This window comes from Empidonax traillii, unplaced genomic scaffold, assembly GCF_003031625.1.
Source record: "Empidonax traillii isolate 1590-97213 ecotype Southwest subspecies unplaced genomic scaffold, ASM303162v1 scaffold384:size1533304, whole genome shotgun sequence".
Taxonomy (NCBI): Eukaryota; Metazoa; Chordata; class Aves; order Passeriformes; family Tyrannidae; genus Empidonax; species Empidonax traillii.
The window spans coordinates 128,211-150,660 of record NW_020955577.1 but is presented as its reverse complement, the minus strand read 5'-3'; the positions used below and the strand labels follow the sequence as shown (position 1 = coordinate 150,660).

The 22,450-nt window shown below is 36.8% G+C and overlaps 1 protein-coding gene across 1 annotated transcript in view; it reads right to left on the bottom strand.

The window, feature by feature from the left end:
• Nucleotides 1-22,450, bottom strand: part of CDK14 (cyclin dependent kinase 14) — a 229,171-nt gene that overhangs the window by 85,972 nt on the left and 120,749 nt on the right. The window contains exons 9-10 of the mRNA XM_027893192.1: nucleotides 11,570-11,633; nucleotides 1,289-1,337 (exon numbers count right to left, since the gene is read on the bottom strand). Coding sequence (XP_027748993.1) covers nucleotides 1,289-1,337; nucleotides 11,570-11,633 — 113 coding nt within the window. The remainder of the gene's footprint in view (nucleotides 1-1,288; nucleotides 1,338-11,569; nucleotides 11,634-22,450) is intronic.

The following is a 22,450-nucleotide window of genomic DNA, read 5'->3' as shown; positions in this document are numbered from 1 at the left end:
CTCAAAGGATGAACATCAATGGTATCACATCCAACAACTAACCTAATTTTAACAATTCTCTTGCTGCCTTAAGAGATTTCTCCCTGTTCAGTCAACCACAATTAAAAAAGTCACTGGGGTTTTGTTTTAAATGAAAAATAACTTTGTGTTTCAGTCCGAATTGGTTTGGGAAGAGCAAATAGAGAAAAAATAACAATGGCACAGTGAATATAAACCTAAACACATCTTGGACAAGTTACAGTGCTATGGATTTTTCATTTGTAGACACACTTCATTGCTAATAAGTTAAGATATAGAAAAAGGATTTGGATTTCTACTCTATCAATAACTTTCTTTCTTTATAGCAAGGAAGCTCTTTCACCAAAACATTTTGTATCTTCAGTTTCAGTGGTGAACTTAGGGATCTTTTAGTCTTCTGCTGATTTATCTCTTGAACTCCCTGGTAAACTACCAACAAGATGGACAGTTAGTAGCAAAAATAAAATTTTGAATTAGTACTAGAAAGCAAACAGCAGTGATGGTGCAGCAAAGGTTTAGCCTTTATGCAAAAATTTTGGTCAAAAGAGAGTGTAGAAAAATTCTAACAGTTTTTCTGGCATGACAAATTGTTGATATAGCTGTGATCCTGCTCATCCAAATCAAACTCTGTATGCTTTTTTAAAAACATAAAAGATGTTAATTGGTCAAGACAGTGAGGTCCAAATATCCTGTCTACAAAATTCTACGTGTGCTATCTTCTAGTAACCTTTATACAGATGATTGGTTAGGCATTCCTGGTTTATCTGTATTTTGAGCATAAAACCGGTGTATCAATACCCATCTGATGTAAATGTGAAAAAAAAAGGAAAAATTGAAAGTAAAAAAAAAAGCATGGTGAATGCACATTGCCTTTTTTCATTCATGAAAATTAAGATATAAAATAGTATGGTAATAACCAGATGGACCTGGCAACATGGGATGATTATATGGAAACAACACTCAAAAGTTGATTAGGAATATATTCTTTAAAAATTCCTTAATTGTTATAGATGAACAAGAAAACAGGATTCAAATTGACACCCCAAAGCAATAACACAGCACCTCTCCATGAGCTCAATACTTGCCATGTAACATCCCCAAGAAGAAAATATGATGCTATGCAGTTTTGCCCTATTTATGGGTAACTGGCAATACAAATGTGTTTTATTTGAAAAGAATAGAGCCATTTTAAGTTAGCTATGGTAACTTCAACTTGTCATGACTTGTATCCTTGAAGAGTCAAAAATGCAATTAAAAAAAAAATACTTACTTATTCCAGGCTTGTCTAAGGTTTTTAGGGCCATACTGTGTAAACCGTTCTGTAAGAAACAGAAGAGGCACATTCAATTACTTGCAACAAGCACAATGACAACTTATTTACTCAAACATTAAGTTCTTAATTTTAGATGTAAGTACTTTCCCTCTCATATCCAAGAAGATGCTTGATCTGCAGCAGGACTCTAGCTGGGAGAGGAAGATGCTATGAAAGCTGCTGCAGAAGCGAAGAGCAGTACTTCATTAACCTTTGCAACAAGGGCTAAATGCCTCTCAGAAAGAATCAAATGCAGTTGTATTCATTCAAATTCAGCTGGAGAATATAGTAACATTTTCCATGAAGACTTGCTGCACTGAAACTCTACTATGTAAACTGGTGCTTACCATTGCCGACTACCCTATGTGATTGCATTAATTGTTGTGAAGAAGTCCTAAACTTACAAAATACTCCACAAACTGAAAAAAACAAAGCAAAACAAACAAACAAACAAAAAAACACAATAAAAAACCACAAAACTTTGCTTCCTCTCCACCCACGAGCATGACATTTAATAGACCCACTGCACAGTTGCAGCAGTATTTTTACAGATATATGCACATAGCTATGCATGTGTCTTATTTTGAAAAAAAGCTGTAAATGTAACTTGGAAGGGGTTGTGTTCAAATTCCTGTATTTCTATACTTTGCTTATCTGAGTTCTAAAGCTGTCATGTACACTTCATACGTAGTCAGTTCTGAAGGTGCCGAAACCAAGGCACATGCAAAATCCTAGCAACAATGTGGATGCTTTGATTTTCTTTCTTATACCTATTTCTTTCTTTTTTTTTTTTTTCCTCTTTAACTAAAAAAAAACAAATGCAGAAGCTTCAGCTCTCATTGACGTCACTACTGGAAGTTTCTGTTAAGCAACAGACCTGTAAACTGTGTCTGAGGGCCACTTCATGCTTACAGATTTTATTGCTTTAACCATAGTGATGCCGCTAAAGGAATTATGTAATTCCCTTTTAGATATGTGTGACAAGTGTACTGAAAAGTCAAAGCTACATGACTACAAATAGTTCCAGCACCAATATGAATTACAAATATCACTTATGTAATGTTGTATTTAAATTTACTCAATAACTTTCTTAGCAAAAAACACCAAATGCTAACTACATAGTCATACTGCTAAAGACCTTTACACAAAGATGAGTGTATAAAACAAAAGTCTGAAAGTTTTTTTTTGTTTGGTTGGTTTTTGTTTTTGTTTTGTTTTGTTTTGCTTTTATTACCAACAAAGTTTCTGCATTTGGAAAATGTTTGACTGTAGATGACCATGAGCTGACTTCTCTGACATTATCCTAAATTTTGTAAATTAGAAACTCTACAGTACTTTTCAATTACTGATAAAGTCAATCCAGGCACTTAGCAGCTTGGGTACTATAAAAAGGAAAAGCAACTTAAACCACTGTGTATTTTCTCTTAAGTCCTGATACCACAATGTGTGCAGACCACAATGGTTAAAGAGAGGAAAACAAGAAGTTGCTGCGTATATTCTTACTGAGGGGAGTAAGTGAAGAGATTTCCTTAGAAATGAAACCAAATCTAAAGCTATACATATCTGACTGTGACCAACTGCATGAAATTACATTTTAGGATACTTTCAGGCATATCATATTTTTCAGATGCTCCCATTGATTTGATCATAAAGAACAGTAATATTGGTCAGGAGATCTTGATTGCATGCGAGATCCTGGGAATACTGCACAATTAACATGGATATTCCCCCCCAAAAGAAATCTTTGCCTGATGTTCATTATGAGAGTCAGCAGGGCTGGCGATCCAAATCTTGGTCCAACCTTGTGGAAGAAAACCTGTATAGCAAAAGCTTAATGCCTCTCCTTCAGAACTGAAAAGCAAACAGGCAGATGCTAGAGTTACTCACATCATCAGACACTCTGATCATCACCCACCCACACAGCCATCCTCCAGTGCAGGCAAGCCACAGTCAAGAATCAAGGCACACTATTTTGCTGAGGCAGCTGCTCATTTTCATGAGGCTGAGATTTAAGAAACCTGAAAAACTTTATGTTTACAGACCAGGATTTGATCTCAGATTTATTTTGAATTTTTATAGTTCCAAATTGTGAGTATATATACTAGAGTTCAAATATTTTTAGATTATTATTATTAAATGTGTTTATTATGAATAAAAACACTGGAAAATCAACACAGTAAGCTCATCTGAAATATAAAGTAAAAAGTATGATTTTAATTTCCTTTATGCAAGCACTTAAATATTTGCAAATCTTTTGGGAACAAATTCAGGAAACAAAATTTCATCCTCTGCATTTTAATCCCAAATATACAGTCATCATCCTCATAGAACCATGTCTCATTGTTACAGAGCTGGCTTTTCACATGGGTGCTGTATTTCACTACTCAAAGGTGATTTTTTGCTTATGTGAAACAAAAGAAGAAAGAGATTTTTAGCTTTGTTTAAATCTCACAGCACCTAAAATTGTTTATCATTTTCTTCTTAGAAGACCAAGTTAGCCAAATCTTGAGTAAGTGGCATGTTCATAATCAAATGCAGTGTAAAGAGATCTCTATAAAGGACTGCATAAACAAGGGCAAACATACAGTATTCATATTCATTACTGGAAAGATGTAGCAACACCTTCCTGTATCATGCCTTGTAGGATGTTAGAGGAGCATACCAAAGGACTAGTCTAACATATTACATCCACAGCCTCAAAAGCCCAGCCTCAGAAACAAGACTGTTCTGCTTGACACCATGCGCAACCCACTCACCGATGCTGGGTGGTGCAGTTACACAATTACTCTGGCAGTACACAGATCTGGGCTGTTCTTTGCTTCAGACCTTGCAGCACAGCTTACTCAATGCCTCCTGTGCCTAGGAAGTTTTTAGGACTATGCCCCACAAACAGTAGCATCAGCAAAGTTATTGAAATAACAACAGCAAAATGAAAGCAGAAATGAGCAACCAGAGGAAGAGAAGGAGGTAATTTCTTGAGCTGTTTGATTTGACAAAGCTGATTCATCAAAAAAAAATGACGTTCTTAAAACAAGTTCTCCCAAATTCTAGCCAGTTTGAAGGCCTAGAAAATAAAAAAAAAAAAAAAAAAAAAAAAAAAAAAAAAAAAAAAAAAAAAAAAAAAAAAAAAAAAAAAAAAAAAAAAAAAAAAAAAAAAAAAAAAAAAAAAAAAAAAAAAAAAAAAAAAAAAAAAAAAAAAAAAAAAAAGCCTGGCCAGAGAGCTCATCCAGTACACTGCACTAAGTGGTCTTAGAAACAACAGTATTTCTTTCTGTCTGTTTCTTACTTCCTTTAGACAGCCACTCTTCAGCAACATTGATACATTTGCATACTCACTTGTGTGCCCACACATATACCTACATGTTCTCCACTGCAAACATCATTATCTGCCTGATAAACACGCTCCATCTGACAGCCCAGCATCAAGGGCAGGTTCAAACAGCAGTGAATTTCAGCAGAACTCACTAGTGAGCTTATTAGCAGACCACTGCAGGAATACTGGTCTGCTGTGAGAATTGAAAAAATAGCACTTGCATTTTAAGTAACATAAAACAAGATGAGGGTTTTTTCTCTTTTATCAGTCAGAAAAATACATGAACTATTATACCTTTGCCACGTTTGCCTTGAAAGGACCTAGGATAGGCAAGAAAAGCTACATAAGGAATTAGAGGCAGAATACATTTTGATTTTTAGCTTCTTTTTAGTGCTATTGATAATCAGCTTCTAGTCTAAACCAAAGAACTTAAAATGCAGTTTGACTTCAAGGCATTTTTTATGTTGTTAATCAAAACATGATGGCTAATATGCATTCCTTGATTAATGTTCTTCTCTATTTAAAACCAAATGTGATTAGCTTAAATGCAAATATTTAAACATCACCATAATTAATATTTTGAAAAGTCTAATTCATTATTTCTTTAAAAGGGTTTTCTTTACATTTAAATTAAGTCTAACATGACTAACAATGTATTGTGATATGTAAGACTCATATGCTATTTTATTAAAGATTTAATGCTAAAAATATTTAAATTATGTTAGCAAAGATATAAAGACAAGCATCCATGTTGACAAGTAAATTTTCAAGCACTATAATATTTTCAGCACTAATGTGAAATTAGAGTTTTCATTGAAGTTCATTCACAACTGGAGTTTTACCATATACATGAGCTAAATTTTGGGATTTTTGTATGTCAAATGCCTTGAGAAAAATTACTTCAGCTTCCCCCTCTCCATCACATCGCCTCTCTTCTTCTCTCTTCCAAAAGTACCTGCTTTAGAAGTGCACAGGTTGTGTAAAGAGGAAGGATAGATGCTGTTTTTCAAACTCCCTACTGAGCATGAGTAGAAAATGCAATTTTAATAGCTAGCATTGTCTGAAGCACTGGACTTGTACATGAAATGGTTCCACCTTTCAGCAGTGCTTACCCTGGCTCCTCTGCGTCTGTAATAGGTTACTTCAGCTTTTCAGCTTAATGTAATTTTTTTAAATGGTGAAAACATAGACAACTCTGCTTTTCTTAGGTTGTGGATACCCCAGAAAACACCAAATAATACAATTTAGTTTTGGCAAAAAAAAAGGGGGGAGAAATTTGAAATTAGTTTTCCTTTACAGATCCCTCTCCTTTCTTCAAATACTCAAATTCTTGAAGACTATATCAGTAATTTAAATGTGCTTGAGACTCCTGTCTGGCTGACATACTATCACTGTCCTGTAGTACTACTGCAGAACCCTTCCACTTCCATCCTTCAGTATAGGAGATGGGAATTTCCTTCTTAGGGGAACAGTGCCTGGCCTACATTAACTCCCTAAACATGCCCAGGAATTAATTATTGCTAAGTGGTAATTGCCATGAGGTAAGGCAGGCCAGAGGCTGCTCTAACAGTTTAACAGCAGACTCCCACATTGCCTGGGAACATTTGCTGGGATCAACATAGATGTAAATAAACAAGATACCGATTCAGCGTGTAATAAATTGTTGACAGGCTTTGGTGAAACTCTATAGAAAAAACTGCTATGAAAGTTTGAAAAGCCATATGTTCTCATATACAGTATGTTCATGTGATTGTGCCAAAAGAGTTTAGTCTCTCAGCCCAACCCTACTCTAAATGAAGACTAAATCCTTTGAGAACAACTTGGCTATCAATCAGCTGTTAAGATGCAAGTAGGCAGATCATATTTCTAAACCAAATCTATATTTATTGATCACCTGAGAAGCAAAGTAGAATTTCTGAGTCAGAGCACCAGTTCTGCAGTGGCTTTGTCAGTCATAGACCTGTGATTTTTTAATGCATCAAGTACCTGTCAGTCTCTGGCAAATTCTGTCTTATGCAGTATCTCCTATGAAAACTCCTTGTATTCTGCTTTCTCCTTAAGGAGAGTCTCTTTCTCTTACCTCTTTTCATCCTGACTTTAGGGATTCTCTTTTAAAAATCAGTGCTCAGCAGATGCTTTCATTGTCTCATAAAGGCACCTTTCAGGTATATTACTCTCTACTGCATCTAATTGTCTGTTGAGCATTGTGAGGTTCAGGCTCCTACACCATCAGCCCAAAATTAAATATTTAACCTTCTTTCACCTAAAAACAGTATTGTAAGGGAACTGATGCACAGTGGACATGACATAGCATTCTCACATTTTCTCCACGTTCCTAACAAGTTACTTCTTCTCCTTGATCATCACCATCTCTTCATGGCCATGGTCATTTCATTTATTTTCTATTGTGACCATCTCTTACCTTATCCCACTTTACTCACTGACAGTACCTTCTGATAAATCTCTATTTAACTTCCCAGGATAGAGGCTGCACAGCATCAGTCCCAAACAGTAATTGAGAATGCAGGAAAAGTGAAAACTTGCCTAAGTGTAGATTGTGATCCAAAGACTTATCTTGCTCAATTATTTGGGTAGGACTCTGAATCCAGGACAAATGACTGGAGATGAAAAATTGGCAAGACTCCAGACTAAGAAAAATGGGAGATTTAACAACAATGGAGAGAATAATACACAAAAATCAGGAAGACATGGACACAAGACTGGTAAGGAAGCAGCTTGTTTTGGAATACTGCTTCATCTCTACTCATGTAGATAAGACATAGCAAATGCCTGTATCTTGGAGATACAGGTCCAGGGATGTGATCGGTGGTTGGATCTGCTTTAGTGCAGCAAATTTACACATTTCTGAAAGTACTGCAACAAAAGAATAAATAGTGAAAACATGTTTTTCAAGTCCTGTGTCAGCTGGTCATGTCCATTATTTACAGTGTCTCTGTCCAATAACATGGGACTTCTATTCCAGATGAAAACTCAAGATTTTCTTGAAACAGCAACTAACACTTTTTCATAATTTTCTCAAACTATATTCCTATTTGAGGCAAATAATTTACTCTCACACTGATCCAGAATTGCTGGGTTTCTTTGGTGACACCTGAGTATCTGAAGACTCTCTCAAGAGTCTTGAGATCACAAGCAAATCACAAAGGTAACCCAAAGTAACTGAAACACTTCTCAAGTATTTCAGAACTTTCAAACATATTATTTAGACAATCCTTAAGTAATTTACTAAGCAGAACATGAGTATACATGTGCCTGTGTGCACAATGTACAAATGCAAACTGAGAGGACCACGGCTGGGGCCCAGAGAAAGCTTAAAGACCAGGTCAACTTTTACCTTTAAATATCTTCCATATTATTTGGAGTATTTGTTTCATAGAAAGTAATCAGAAATCTCAAAGTGGGAAGATAAAATACAAGTTGTTTGCTGATTTTTAAAATGGCAAACAAAATTATGACCATTTTATTTTCAATATTAGAATCTGTTAAAATCACCAAGGTTAGGGGTTTAGATGACATAGATCCACTCACAGCTAGCCTTAGGAACACATTTCTTATTCAAGCTCAGAAATGCTCCTGCATATTAAGATGCCAGAGATCATCATTGTTTATGCACTGGCTGCTTTCCATAATAATCAGACCCTTGTCCACTGTAGTAAAGAAGAGACTAATGCCATGTTTTTCATACATGTTCCTCCTCGTAAACTGTGATTAGCTTTCCACAGCACAGGACCATGCCCTATCAAATCACAGCATGAAAATTAGTTATTGAAGCCTGTATGCAAACAAGAAATACAATGAAATTTTGCTTCTACTCTCAATCATCTTTCCAACTCCACAGACATTTATTGTGCCTAGCATTTTTTAAACTATCCTATTTATCACTGATGCTTTCTGCTCAAATCCTTTTGGTTTGTGCTTACACAACTCAGTTTATAGCACCAAAGCCTTACCTGAGTGGATGTCGATATCATCATCACCAGTGCTCTCTGCACTTATCAATTTATCACGCTGTTAGCAGCTATCAGTCTTAAATTCACAAACACATGCAAAACACAAGAATTACTTAACCCCATATCACTTATATTTAAACACAGTCATTTCACAAATCATGAAGAACAATGGAATTGGTTCAGACTTGGAAAGACATGTCACGGTCCTTCCTGCATTGTTCGGCTAAGACAGGGAAAAGATTAAGCCATCTTAAGTGTATTATTAAAGTTTTAACCTCCATCTTTGCTCCAAAGAAGTCAGTCACGAAAGCTAAAGTGTAACAACAATTTCCAGCCATCAGGGAGGGGAGTGTATTTGGTCGAGCAACTGTGGAAGGGGATAATACAGCCTTGCCGTAGGCAGAAAGCTTTTGTGCACAGAATGGCATGAAGGAAAGAATATTTTTAAGAAGCAACAGAGAACTTGGTATCCATGACCAAACATCTCCAACGACCCTAAAGGCCTGAGCAAATAGTTTTAATTCCAGCCTAGCCCATGGGTTAGAGCTTTTTGTCCAGAGCATACCTGGTATACCAGAATGATCCCAGAGGTGATGAATTTTGCTGCTCTGACCATTCCATACCTTACCATCATAAAATCTAACTACTCAGTTTTGGGGTATGTAAACCAGTTTTGGTTGTCCAGTTAGATGATGCTTCCTACTGCTGTAATTTCTAAAATCAGCAAATGAGGAACCGTAAAACAAACCAAAAATCCTTTTACCAAGGTCATCAAAGATATAGGGTGGTACGAAGGAAGTAAAGAACACAGTATGTGTACAGAAGAGGGATTTTATTTTTGAGTACTCTCAGACCTCCACAATGCAAGGGAATTAAGGGGCTCAGCACTTTGCATTAACAGGCCCTGGAATGATTAAATAGTTGCCATTAAGAATAGTAATTACTCTGACTTACTAATGTACATATTTCACAGATGTGGAAAGGATCTGAGAGAGCAAAGACCATACCATGCAGAAACGGTGAAAATACTGAGTGACCATTTTCTATCTTGGAGGCATTTTTCCTCTTGTCCCAACCCTGTACTTGTATAATTATGTATTCCTTGCTGAGAAAATCCATAGTCTGGGATGGAGGAAATAAGAGCAAGTCTAACACAATGCCTATATAAAAATCAGATTTAATGAAGTGCCTACAGTGGATTTATTTCCTGATATTCTTCTATGGTAATAAACCCACTTCCCTTAACACGCTTGGGAACCAAATTGAAAAATGAAACCAGGAAATTTCTTGGCTGCCATCTACTGTTCAAAACTTTACAGTATCACACAGAATAAAAACAAATCAGCCCAAACAGCACTCACTAACACCTCCTGGTTTTCTTCTCTTCACTATTCTTGTTAAAACCAATGTCTTTGGACTGCTGTTACAGACCCCTATATTTCTGTAAGGATCCTGTGTATATGCTCACCTTTCAATTAGCATTGGGAAGGAGAAACACAAAAGCTGTTTTAGGGAAGAGCACTGTAGTATTTTTAGTATTTCAGTGAAAAACTGTACTTGTTAAAGAAGTTCTAGAGTTCACTATAGTGTGATTTCACTAAACAGCAGTAAATCTCGGACAGAGACTGAAAGCAAAGTGCAAGATAGCTGTCTGCATTCCTCTTTCTCGAGGCTTTGTCTTCCTATCAGGGTAAAACCTATAATGTATTTGTTTCTCTAGAGAGAGAGAGAGAGAGAGCTACCTAGATCCCTTTATCCTTTTTACAGCTCCTCTGCCTTATCTCCTGCCTAAAAAAGCTACTGTGGTTCTGAAGATCTGATGTATAAGACAGGATGAAATGAAAATGGTTCTTTATGGTTGACCTATGAGATGACTTTGAAATTAGGTTTAAATGACCTAGGATGATAGAGGTTGTCACAGTTTATCACTAAAGCTGAAGGGAGTATTATCACAGTAAAGGAGAATCAGGAGTTTACTGAGAGACCTTAGGCCTGAAAGAGTAAAAATATCTGAAAGTGGATTCCTGGGTCAATTTCTGTTACTTATGTCCAGACTTCAGTAATATGGTTATACACAGATGATTCATCCTAGCAAAAGATATTGTGAGCCAATTAAGTCCTTAATCCAAGAGCATCTACTAACCTTCTCTTTATCATCTAGTCCAAACCCACTCACAGCAGGTCCAACAAGTTCAGGCTGTTCAGGTCCTGTCCTGCCAGGGTTTGAATAAAATGAAGATGGCAAACCTCTCTGGACAGCAAATGCCAGTATTTGATCACCCTCAAGAGCCAACACATCTCCTACTCATTCACCTTCTTTGCTGTGTTTAAAAACGTATTTCTAAGATCCCCACTCAGAAATTCAAAATACTATGTATAGTATTATACAAAGACACATATAGCATAATGAAGCTGACCACATCTGTCTAGTTTCTAGGGAACAAGGTGCTTCCTCTCACAAAAAGGTATCAGATGATGAAATGGCTTCTCAAGGATGGTTGTAGAATATGAAAACTTCAAATATAATATGTATTAAAAAAAATTGAACTTAGCAGAATGGTGCTAACAGATGATCTAGTAATGATTTCAGCTTTCACAATGTCTTTACTCTTTAGTTTCCTTTAGTATTTGTCAAAGTTTGGTGTGCCCTGCAGAAGAGTAATACTGACTATGAATCACCCTACCAGCAGTCTGAAAGGTACAATACTTGGTGGCTGAGGAATGCAAGCAGGTCAGGGCTCATACTGTAATAAACAGAAGAAAATTTAAAAAAAGGGAAATAAATTAAACAAAAGAACCCCACACACACCCTGAGCACAATAAAATGCAGCAGAAGTGCATTATGGTTCACACACTGCACATCAAGTCATTTTGAAGCTTGTGGGCAGGGATGCAGCTATCTCTGTTCTGTACTTCCAGGGAGAGAATTTGGTTGGACTTGGTACTTCAGCCTACCTGGTTTAAAATGGGGTAAAGAGTGGACTCCAGGCCACGTATCTTCATTTGGTGTTCCAAGTACCTGTGCACAAAAGAAGAAAAAAAAACACACATTGCTTTAATGGAAAAGACTTAACAAGTCATAGCACTATAGAAAGCTACTTCTCATTGTAAGCTCAGTGTACCTTAAAGTCTACACTTTAAACAGGCTTCATAGTTGGGGAATGAGGACGAGGAAGAAGGTACAAAATGTTAAAATAATATTATGGTTTCAAGGTACTAGAGCAGTAAAGTAAGTCAGTAAACGAGATAGGAGGGCAGTGTTCCTGTCATATTGCCTATTTACCCAATAGATGTTAAAGCTACTTTCCATAGAAAAGTATCAAGCTATCTCAGAGCACTGGCATTACAGGGGCTAGATAATTTAGCTCAGAAATAATTTCAATCCCTATAAACCTAAATAAAGTGAAGAGATAACTGTTAGATGCCAGGACAGGAGATTTACAAGATGGTGAAGGGGATAATCAAGAGTGTGGCATAACAAAACTGCTCAGCAAACAGGTGTCATTTTAACGTGCCTGTAGAATACATAAAACCAGCAAATTCTCAAGAGACCCAGACTTTACTGACTCATATTTTATGCGTTGTTTCTATTCACTTCTACTGTCTTCTTGCAATGTTAGTCAGACCAACTCACAGTAGCAAAACACTTAACACTTCTCACATGTGTCTTAGATTCTTTGCTCATGTGAAAAGTTCACCCTCAGTGTCTTTGGAAAAAATAGTAGGTAAGTTGAGAAAATTGCTATAATAGTTCTCCCAAACCTGGTTTTGCTTCCTAAGACATAACTGTCAACACTTGCTTTAAGTAAAGCCAAGAGGAACACCTGAATTAGCAGTTCTAGCAAAACATTTCTAAATGAACTCTGGAATTTGATATTTCACTAGTAAGATTTTTCTTTTCAAAATTTACACTCAATTTCTAACATGAATGAAAATGCTACAGACTCCTTTGAATATCTGTGATAAACTCAGGCCCTGGAATAAAAGGCTGATATTCTAAAGTGAAAGCAATTTACATCAGTCTGTGCTTGTTTTGCATTGTCACCAATGTACAAAAGCCAGTCCCAGCCCTGCCCCTACTTGCACCACAGATCTTCTGAATAAATCTTTTGGACCTGCATATCTTGAATCCCTATAACATTCTGTGGTCAGTTATTTCAGCAGAAAGCAAGTCTAAAATTAGCATGTAAGTCTTTGGTCCAAAAATGTGAAAAACAGCATCTACTCAAAATCATTGGAGCCAAAGAGATTGATTTTTTTTTTTTAATTATGTCAGCTACAGTTTACATAAGAATTAACAGCATTAAAGGAGGAACCATTCTAGAACATCTATTTCACTTCTTAAGCTATGTAAAGATTTGTTCATGTCAATAAACTCAAGCTGATAAAAATTCTCAGAAGCAAGACTGGGAAGGTAAAACACAAAAAATTTCTCTTCAACTTTGCTACAGATTTACTTCATAAAATTTAGAAACGGGATTAAAAACTTGAAGCAAAAGTAAGTGACCTCTAAAATAGATAATTTTTTTACCTTTGAGGTGTGCTTTATGACTCTAATGTCTCAATTTTTTTTAAGCAATTTACAATACTAATGGGTTAATAATCTAAGAATATTAATACAATGGTGTCACAGAAACAAAGATGAAGTATCAGTGCATATAGAGAGTATATGTTCATGAAGTTATTTCTATGTGCAAATTCACTGGTTTTATTTGTAAATATTGCTTTATTTGTAGCACATTGCTTTCAGTCCTTGTGATGTCTTGGCATTTGAATAAGATAAACCTGACCCTGCAATTCTCATTCATCACAACACCCCTGTTAATTTCATTGCTGCTATTAGAGAGAGCGCAGTTCTGTCATTAAACATGGAAGAAGTTAGGAGACACTGTAGACATTATATCCCTAAATCAATATGCAAATAACTTCCACTTACTTTCTGCATTGATCAGGCTCCTGGTGCTAAGCACCTCCCAGACCAGGAGAGGGAGCCCGTGCATCAAAAACAGAGACTCATTCTTGCATCAGTTTAAATCTAGAAATAAGGTACTCAGTTTTGCAACCACTCGTAGCAAATTAAAGGAATATTCTCTCATGAAACATTATGAATATAAGAAAATTAATCAGATCCTTCTAAATCTTAATCACCTGTGTTCTTAATCACCTCTTGTTTTAGATGAGACAGAGGCAGCTAAGGAACTGTATAGGTGAATATTAAAACCAGCTAACAAAATCAGAAACTTCCAGTGCAAGGTAGAATATTTATCAAGACCAATTTAACATAGAACTTGGAGCTAAGAAATAGATCATTCTGACTTTAAAAGTAAGATCAGGTCCAGTAACAGGGAGTTTGATGAGAAATCCCTTCTTAAATGAACCATATGTGATGCACAATTTCTTGTTTAACTGGTTTTCCAATCCATTTCTTTAATAATATTCCAGCCCAACTACTGCTACAGCATTTGAGAGCCAGCTACAAACAAGTTCTGTGCCTTGGAGTACTCAAACCACCTACAATATTTATACTTTCTCTCAAGCATAGAAGTCAGGCTGAAAAGAACTAGGGGTCTTAACCATTTTTAAGGTAGGGGCACTTGGTAGTTCAGGCAAGGATCCAAACACTTTATTTTAATGCATGATACAAACACTATAAAGATCATCCTTCTTCCACACAATTTTTAACAAACACAATGCAGAAATTCACAATATGTGGCTATCAATCAACAAAAAAGGAGGAGAGGGCAGCAGTTTAACAACTGTGGTTTTGGATAAGATGAAACAGTCACTGCTCACAGGTATGTCAACATAAAGAGATTTGTAAGCATCGCCTTGTAAGTGATGCTTTTAAGCAGCAATCAATTCCCTTTTGATGAGGTGGGATTAAGCAATCCAAAGCAATGAGTTTTGACACCTGCTATAAAGAAAGCAAAGTGGATCTCACACATAACAGCATGGTGGAGAAGGATTTGTGGCTTACAAAAGAGAGTTAAGGGACCAATATGGGAAAGGGAAGTGGAGGAGGAAGGGAGAACCCAAGAGTCTTCTGGTTTTACTCAAAAACACCACCACTTCGCAGTGAAGACTAGTTACCCAGACCAAACCACTGGAAACATCTTAGGATCTAACTGATCAAATGAAGGAGCAAACCACTGTGTACCCTGCCAGTGCTGGAGAACAAGTGTGACCTTAACAGTGGAAATGGGAGATACAGGAGGCACAGCAGCCTGGGACAACAACTGAAGAGCAGGAGCTGTTATTTCTCAGGTGACCCTCTCTAGCCCCAACTATCCTTTCATGGTCCACCACTTCTCATCCCAAGCCTGCCACCATGAGTTCTGCCTGTTCTACATTTTAAAACTTTTTCTTTCCAATTTATGTTCCAAACCCTAAAAATAACCACCACTGTCATGGCAATCAAGCCCCAACTTAATAATGGAAATTAGCTTTTATTTAGCATTAACAATTATTTGAAAAAAATAAAACTAACTTTTTTGCATTCTGTACTGATAATTTGCTTCTCAGTGAGGTACCAATTCAACTTGCATGGTTTAACATCCTATTTTTTAAAAATTGAGTTCCTAACACAAGATGAATCTACAATTCTCAAATCTGGAATGGATTGAATGTTTTCCAGGGATCAGTGTGGTTATGGTTTCTTCAAAGAAAATTCCAAAACCTACTGGGGTTCTGCTGTTCACACTGCAGATAACACTCTGTGCTCTTTTATTCTCCAATAGACAAGATAAAATGATCTTCTCATTTGAAACTTGCTATTCAAAATCATATCAGATTCTAATTTCATTTGTAGGGTAAGAAGTATATTTATATAAAAGTAACAGATTTACAATACATCAGGGTACTGAGGGCCAAATACCTGTACTGCCAGCTGATATTGCTACAGTTTGACAGAAAGATATGAAACACAACATGCTGTTCAAATCTCCATACCCAAGCATGATATAGAAAATTTCCCAGCAAATACAACATGAATGCACACTGAGGGCTGTTGCATTGCCTTAATTTTTTAATAGAAGAAAAAATTTTGTGTTTGCATCTGATTTTGCAAAGAGTCATCAGTCCCCAGTGTGCAAGGGAATAATTACTTTACGGTGAGCTTTACGCTGCTTTAGCAACACAATTAGTCATGTTGTCCTGTATTCTGCTTTGAAAGCAAAAACATCCCACATTACTGCCATGTATTAGATGAGCAGCAGTGCAAATCTTTCCTAGCAGCTCTTTCCCAATTGCTGGCATAATTAATAAAGAAAAGCATTCCCCTTTACACTACAAGTTTTGAATATACAAAGCTACATATTACTGAAATAATGCTTTAACCCTTGTTAGATCCTATGATCCTCAAGAAAGGCGATGGTTTGGAGTTCAACAAGACAAAGAACATGCAGCCTGTGGTATTATTCAGAGCAGAATGAAAAACAAGATCAGCATGCAAATGAGCTGCCTTTCCTTAGACAAGGTTTATGGAAATTGGGCTAACCAATATGCAGAATTTTTTCTTTTTTTAATGTTAGGTCAACTTGATGAGCAAACAAAGTTTAATAAAAAAGTGTCAAAGTTTAATAAAAAAATTTCCTTTAAAAAAATAGGGTTCTGTTGAAAAATGCCTTGGAATTTTAACTAACAAGAGTTACAAGCTGAATGTAAAAATATTTAGGTTTTTTTATCATTTTTTCTTTTAAGCATGTTCAAGATTTCTGTTCCAGTCTTCCCGTTTGCTGCATAAACCATATTGCATTTAGTGAATCCTTGGCTGTGATGTACCATGGGAGACAATAGCTGTCTCAGGAACTGAGAACAAGAGGAAGAGAATAATCACCACAGAGCCATTTCCAAATCAGCAGTCTCTTTCTGTTGAGTGAGATTTGGAGGTTCAGTTTTTCAACAAAAATCTGCTCCATTCTTGCAAAACACACATACCTAATGACTTAGTCAAAAACCTAGGAGTTCTTTTCCTTTTCATTAGAGGAAAGTACATTACTGCTTGAGATATGGCTCTTGAGAAGCAGTGTAAGTTCCAGGGGTTTTCTATGGCAGGTCCACCACTCTCAGAGCCACCTCTGAACACAGAATTTCCCATCTGGTCTGGAAGAGGAGAAGCTTATGTCATCTCTTTCTCACAGTCTGTCCTGGTGCTAAGCCGTTTGTCCAGATGATCCACCTTCAGCCACATTTCCCTTCAGGAGTCACTGTTAGGTAGATCATAACCACACCTTCCACAATCAGAGAAAGTGGTGTGTTATGACCTGATAATCCCAGTGAGCACAAAGCACGTGTAGTAGTGAAGAACAAGAGAAGAACTTCATCTTTCAACTTAGCACTTGGGTTTAGTACAACAGGTTAAAAAAAAATCAGCAACTATTTATGTATTATGCATGCTGACTCAGAGTCTGCTGACTGACAACTGCAGTGAGGCTTCCTTCAACTCTCTACTGGGCACGATGGGTGACAGCTGAGTGTCAAGTTTAATATCCAAAAGATAAGAGTCAGAAATGGAATTGCCTCAATACCAGTCATTTTTTCACATCAGAACCTCATCAGTTCGGTTTTGCAGTTTTCTTTCCATAAGGGCCAGTAAATCTATTTGTTTGTGTAACGCAGTTACACGTTTGTTAGATTGAGGCTGAACACATTTTACCTTTGGGAAAGTTGGAGATGTTCCAGGGTTCACATCTGCAATGAAAAAGTCACCTAATTTTTTGCTAAAGAAACAATGTCTATCAGCGAAGATGGCAACACTGTATTAATTTGGATTCATGAAAAATAAAGACTATATGCCTCTTCGTTGTCCTTGAGATTTAAAATATTGAAGCCTTACGTCATTAAATGAATAGTAAAAATTATATATCATTCCTAAACCAGGAATCCATGTCAATTCTAAGTTAAAACAACTCAAGTGAGATTGTGTGATCAAGGCAGTCTCTTCCCATGTGGAAAGCACTATAAGGCTCATTCAGAACCTAAAAACTGTATTTTAGCAAAAATTATTTGTCTTTCATGAGAAAATGTCCATGTTTTTTTAGCCAACTGTCATAAAAATATCCCTTCATTATTCTCACTCAGGTAAGAAAGAAAATAGTGAAACAGATAAATCATACAGAAAATATAAGTTGTATGATTCTTCTTCAGAACAAAGGTGTTAATCAAGAACCCATAATACTTTACAGACAAAATCAGACTTTAAAATTTTTACTTTGTTTTATATATAAAAGAGGTTGTAATTCTTTTTGCTTCCTTCTGTGCCTGTAAATGCTAGTAAAGTCATAAAAAAAATCCTTGCAGAGATGATACATGGCATAATGAAAAAGAAATTCAAAAGCCACCATTCTATACTCACAATGGTAATGTGCAGAAGAGTGTGTTTAATCTGATCTGCATTCATTCAGGAAATTAAATCAGAATTATGGACTTAAGAGAAAACAAGGGCGATTAGAAAACAAACTGATTGGAGTAGTTCTTTGGAAGTTTTTCTGTGAATAATCTAAACATTGACTTAACAGAAAAAGGTGATAAATTCTTTCAAGAGTCACATGAAGTATCTGCTACACAGATAATGAGGTCAAGACACAACAGCAACAAAAAAACAGAGAAGGCACCTCCTCACCAACCCCATAAACTTGTTTCTGCTGTTCAAAAGCGATGCTGTTTTGTGAAAAAAAAAAAAAAAAAAAAAAAAAAAAAAAAAAAAAAAAAAAAAAAAAAAAAAAAAAAAAAAAAAAAAAAAAAAAAAGGAAGCTACTGAGGTTTATTCTTTAAAGTGAAAAAAGAAGTAGCAAGAACAGAATGAGGTTCAAAAAAAGGCTGACTCTTCCAAGCATCAAGTGGAATATCATCGTTCCATTATACTTGGGTAATAAAACCACTTGCCTTGAGCATAAGAAGTGATTTATGATGAAGCTGTCTTCTAAAACATCGAGGTAATGTGCCAGTATGGATGAGGGAAGCAAAACATTACCACAAAATTTTAACAACTCACATGGATTTAAAAAAAAAAAAATCAGCCTCAGCTAATATTTGCGCTTTAACAAAAGTATGAAAAATGAGGTCCTTGAACCAGTAGAGGACCCAACTGCTCTTAACTCCCTTTCCCCACAGAGGCAGAATACAATGAAGTCTTGCCAGGAAACATATTTAATATGTGATTTCTTCCAACCTTACTTTGTATATGTAAATGATCTTTGAGTAGCTGCCTGCATTGCCAAGTTAAATTTATCCCAACACTGCTTCCACACTGTTTGCAGCACAAGTAAACTCATCATTCTCTTCATACCCATGGTAACCACAGCTACCTTTTTGAGGGACCCTGACAGAGACACCACTGCAACTGTGCTGTCATGAGGAAGTCAACAGGGACTGGAGACTTCATAAAGATGCCTGTCTGCCTTCACAGAGCCAAGCTCTACCTACTCTCTGCATGATCTGGGAGTGACAGCTGGGAGGAGGAGGAGGAGGAGGAGAAGGAGGAGGAACTGAGAGGCATCACTGCAGACACAGCGCTGCAGACCATCAGGACAGATTAAATGAAAACCCCAGCCTAACAACAAAGCACTACAGAGGTTTGATATGCTCAGTTAGGGAAGAGTTTTGTTTATTCCAAAAAGTACCTACTAAATACTTTAGTACTACACTTTGAGAGAGCTGTTTCTACGATTCAGTGAGATGACTTTTAGAAACTAATTCTGTCCATAATCCAAACTGGAGTGAGAGCAAAACCAGAGTATTTAATCTGAATTTCACAACAAGAAAAAAGCAAGTGTAAAAGTAAAGGGCTATGACATCCTCTTCCTACAGGGAGTCAACACATTTCATCATAAGGTCCTATTTTAGAAACTTACAACATTCATAAAGGTTCACATGGTGGAAGAAACTGGGTTTTTTTTTAGTGATTCTTCCTAAAACATTTATGCGAATGAGATGAATTCTAAAAAAAAATAAGAGAACAGGATTTGGCAAACTTATTTTGAAAACAGAGGGGCCTGTGTTGTTGAGACATAATGTGAAATTAGCAGCAAAAGGGAAAAAAAGGAAACTCCTGATTGAGATTACATTTTCCCTCAAACCAGTGCAACCAGGCAGCAATATTGCCAAATCAAAAGTTAGTTAAAAACTGATGTACACACTAAAATAAGACACTGTTTAGCTTCAAAGTGAAAAGACGATTCCTCTGTGAGGGATGCACCATATCAAAGTGGCTAAAGGAGCAGAACAGAGAACCTGCTCCTTCAGCTCTCTCAGACACCTGTGCTGAGGAGTCTCTTTCCACTGACAATCTCATAACTAGAATAAAAAAATTCTGACATTAAATTAGACTTAGTGTCTCTGATATCTGCTTTAGATCTGCAAAAATTATAAAAGACCTCAACAGGATGAAACTGATCCTTAGTAAGAAGAGAAGAGAGTTTGAAAGCTTTAGTGGACCTCAAAGCTGTGGATCAGGAAAAGACTGGGAAGAAAATTAATGCAGAAGACTCCGGCTGACCTCAACAGATTTCTCTGCCCCTCCTCCAAGGAGAAAAGTTTGCTCTTCTGGCATTGACAGAGCTTGTGAGCTCTTCAGTAAGGTTACACAGAGGGAATGATTTCACCAAGAGATTGGTGTTAATACATGCAAAGAAGCAGATGCTGCCGATGTCTGTGCAGGAAGGCCCTTCCCTACATTTGGGAACAAACAATGGTTTTCTTTACTATAAAAGAAGACAGCAATTTTCTGTTAGAAGGACTCCCTGGCTTACAAGTCATGCTTGTTTACATATCCTTTAAAATCTGTTTTGATTTACTCTATACAGAAAGGTATATACTCTGCAATTCACATTTCCTATCTTGTTTATGTTGCAGAGCCCTCTCCTAAACATGCTTTTTAAAGATTCATTTCTAATTTTTTTACTTTTCTCATTAAACTGAAAAAAAAAAAAAGTCAAAACTCTGTGAGAGGCTTTTATGAAATGTACTTCCAGAAGTCCTGCTGTGCTGGCTCAGCAGCTGGCTCATTTGAATTCCAGGTATGCTACACAGGATTTTCTTTTTTGGAAATGCTGGCTTATCGGAAAAGCAATGCTGCCTTTGGATCATAAAGCTGGCTTTATGGTCTTTTTGAAGACCATAAAACTGGCTCAGTTAACACACGTGAATTCCTACCTAGTAGTGCAGTGTCCAATCTCATTGGCACAGGCAAAACTATGCTACTGCATCAGGATAATTAAGGGCTTAAAGCTGCCATTCAGCTGGAGAGCTTATTTAAATAATTAACAGACCATATTTATGCATCTTCCCATGAATCATCATAAAAATAACTGTTTCTTCACTACAGTGTCATTTAACTACAACTGTTTGAACAAACAAGAACATTTGGGATCACATCCATTCACCATAATGATGAGCACAGCTTCAGGACCTGACCCAATGCTTTTCACAGAAACCAACCAACATTTTCCCAGAACAAACCCCCATTCTGAAGCAGTGAAGTGCACACTGTACTTCTCTGATACTGGAAACCTTTTGTGTCTGGCCTGGTGCCCAGTCATAACACATTGGAGGAATGTGTGCCTCGTTATGACAACACAACAGGACTCACCAGTCCTTATGCACAAGGAACAGCATATGCACTGCACAATAGAAGCTCATGACATATGCTGCTTATGTGGTAGAAATATATTTGCACCTGAGGAAAGCTCTTGTGCTAATGCAGATAGAATATTATAGCTGGGCTGACTGAGCTGATTGAGCTCACTGTCTGGGGAAAAAAAAACCAACAGTATTCTCATGAAAAAAAAATTTCCCCCTAAAAAAACCAGAGCAGGTAACATATACCAAGACCTATATATGAAGCCTGGTGCTCAGCATCACAGAACAGCGTGACACTAGAATCTGATTAGATCATCTAGAAGTTTTTCAACTTCTTATTTTGCCAATTACAATCTTGCTCTTGTGATAATCTCAATTTTTAATAGATTGGTGCAGCCACATGGAGCTCAGTGATGCAATGAGTATATTGTCAAGGTTTTTTTAAGAGACAATCTGCAGAAAATGAAGGCAGCCAGTCATACTGCCATTTGAAGAATGTGCAGGTCCAGGTGTTAACGGTGTTTCTGAAACAGTGGTACATTAATAATGAGCTCAAATTCTGACGGGTATATGCAGTGGATATAAGAGTACTCTTCTTGGATGTCTAAATATCCAGCTGATTCCTATATGGAACCTTATCAGAATTCCCAAATCAAATCTCTTTTAAAAATGTCTAACATTATCACTTAAAATCCATGTCAAGTGATACAGCTTCAGGTGTTCTTCCTACAACAAAACATTGCATGATGCTTGGTGTATTTATTTCAAACAGCAGCATTTTGCTGCTACAAAAGCAAAAATTTTATACTATCTTTCTAAATCACAGGGACAGAGCAAGCAAGCAGAATGAAAAATCAAAGCAGAGAAATATTCATTTTCTAAAATGGGGGAAATGTCAGCCTACATCTGATGGAGAGACACTGGCTATAAAAGCACCTGAGACATTTTAAGTGGGGTCAGGGCAGAATCCCAGCGAGTTACTTATTCTGATCCAGAGGCCAGTAAGATCTACAGGAAGACTGGATGAGCAGAACCTGTATCCTCCACTGCAGCAGAGTGAGCTAGCACACCTCACTCCAGAGCACTTTGGAAATTTCCAATGAATTCTTCACTGGAACTTCTACCCATTTTCATGGCACTTTCTTTGCCTATTGCCTTGCAAATCTATTAAGAGGAATGGGTTCATTGTCCAGACACCAGGAGGTACATGCTCGAATGTTGAGACCAGAAGTGGGTTTTGAAAGAATGAGGAATTTCGAG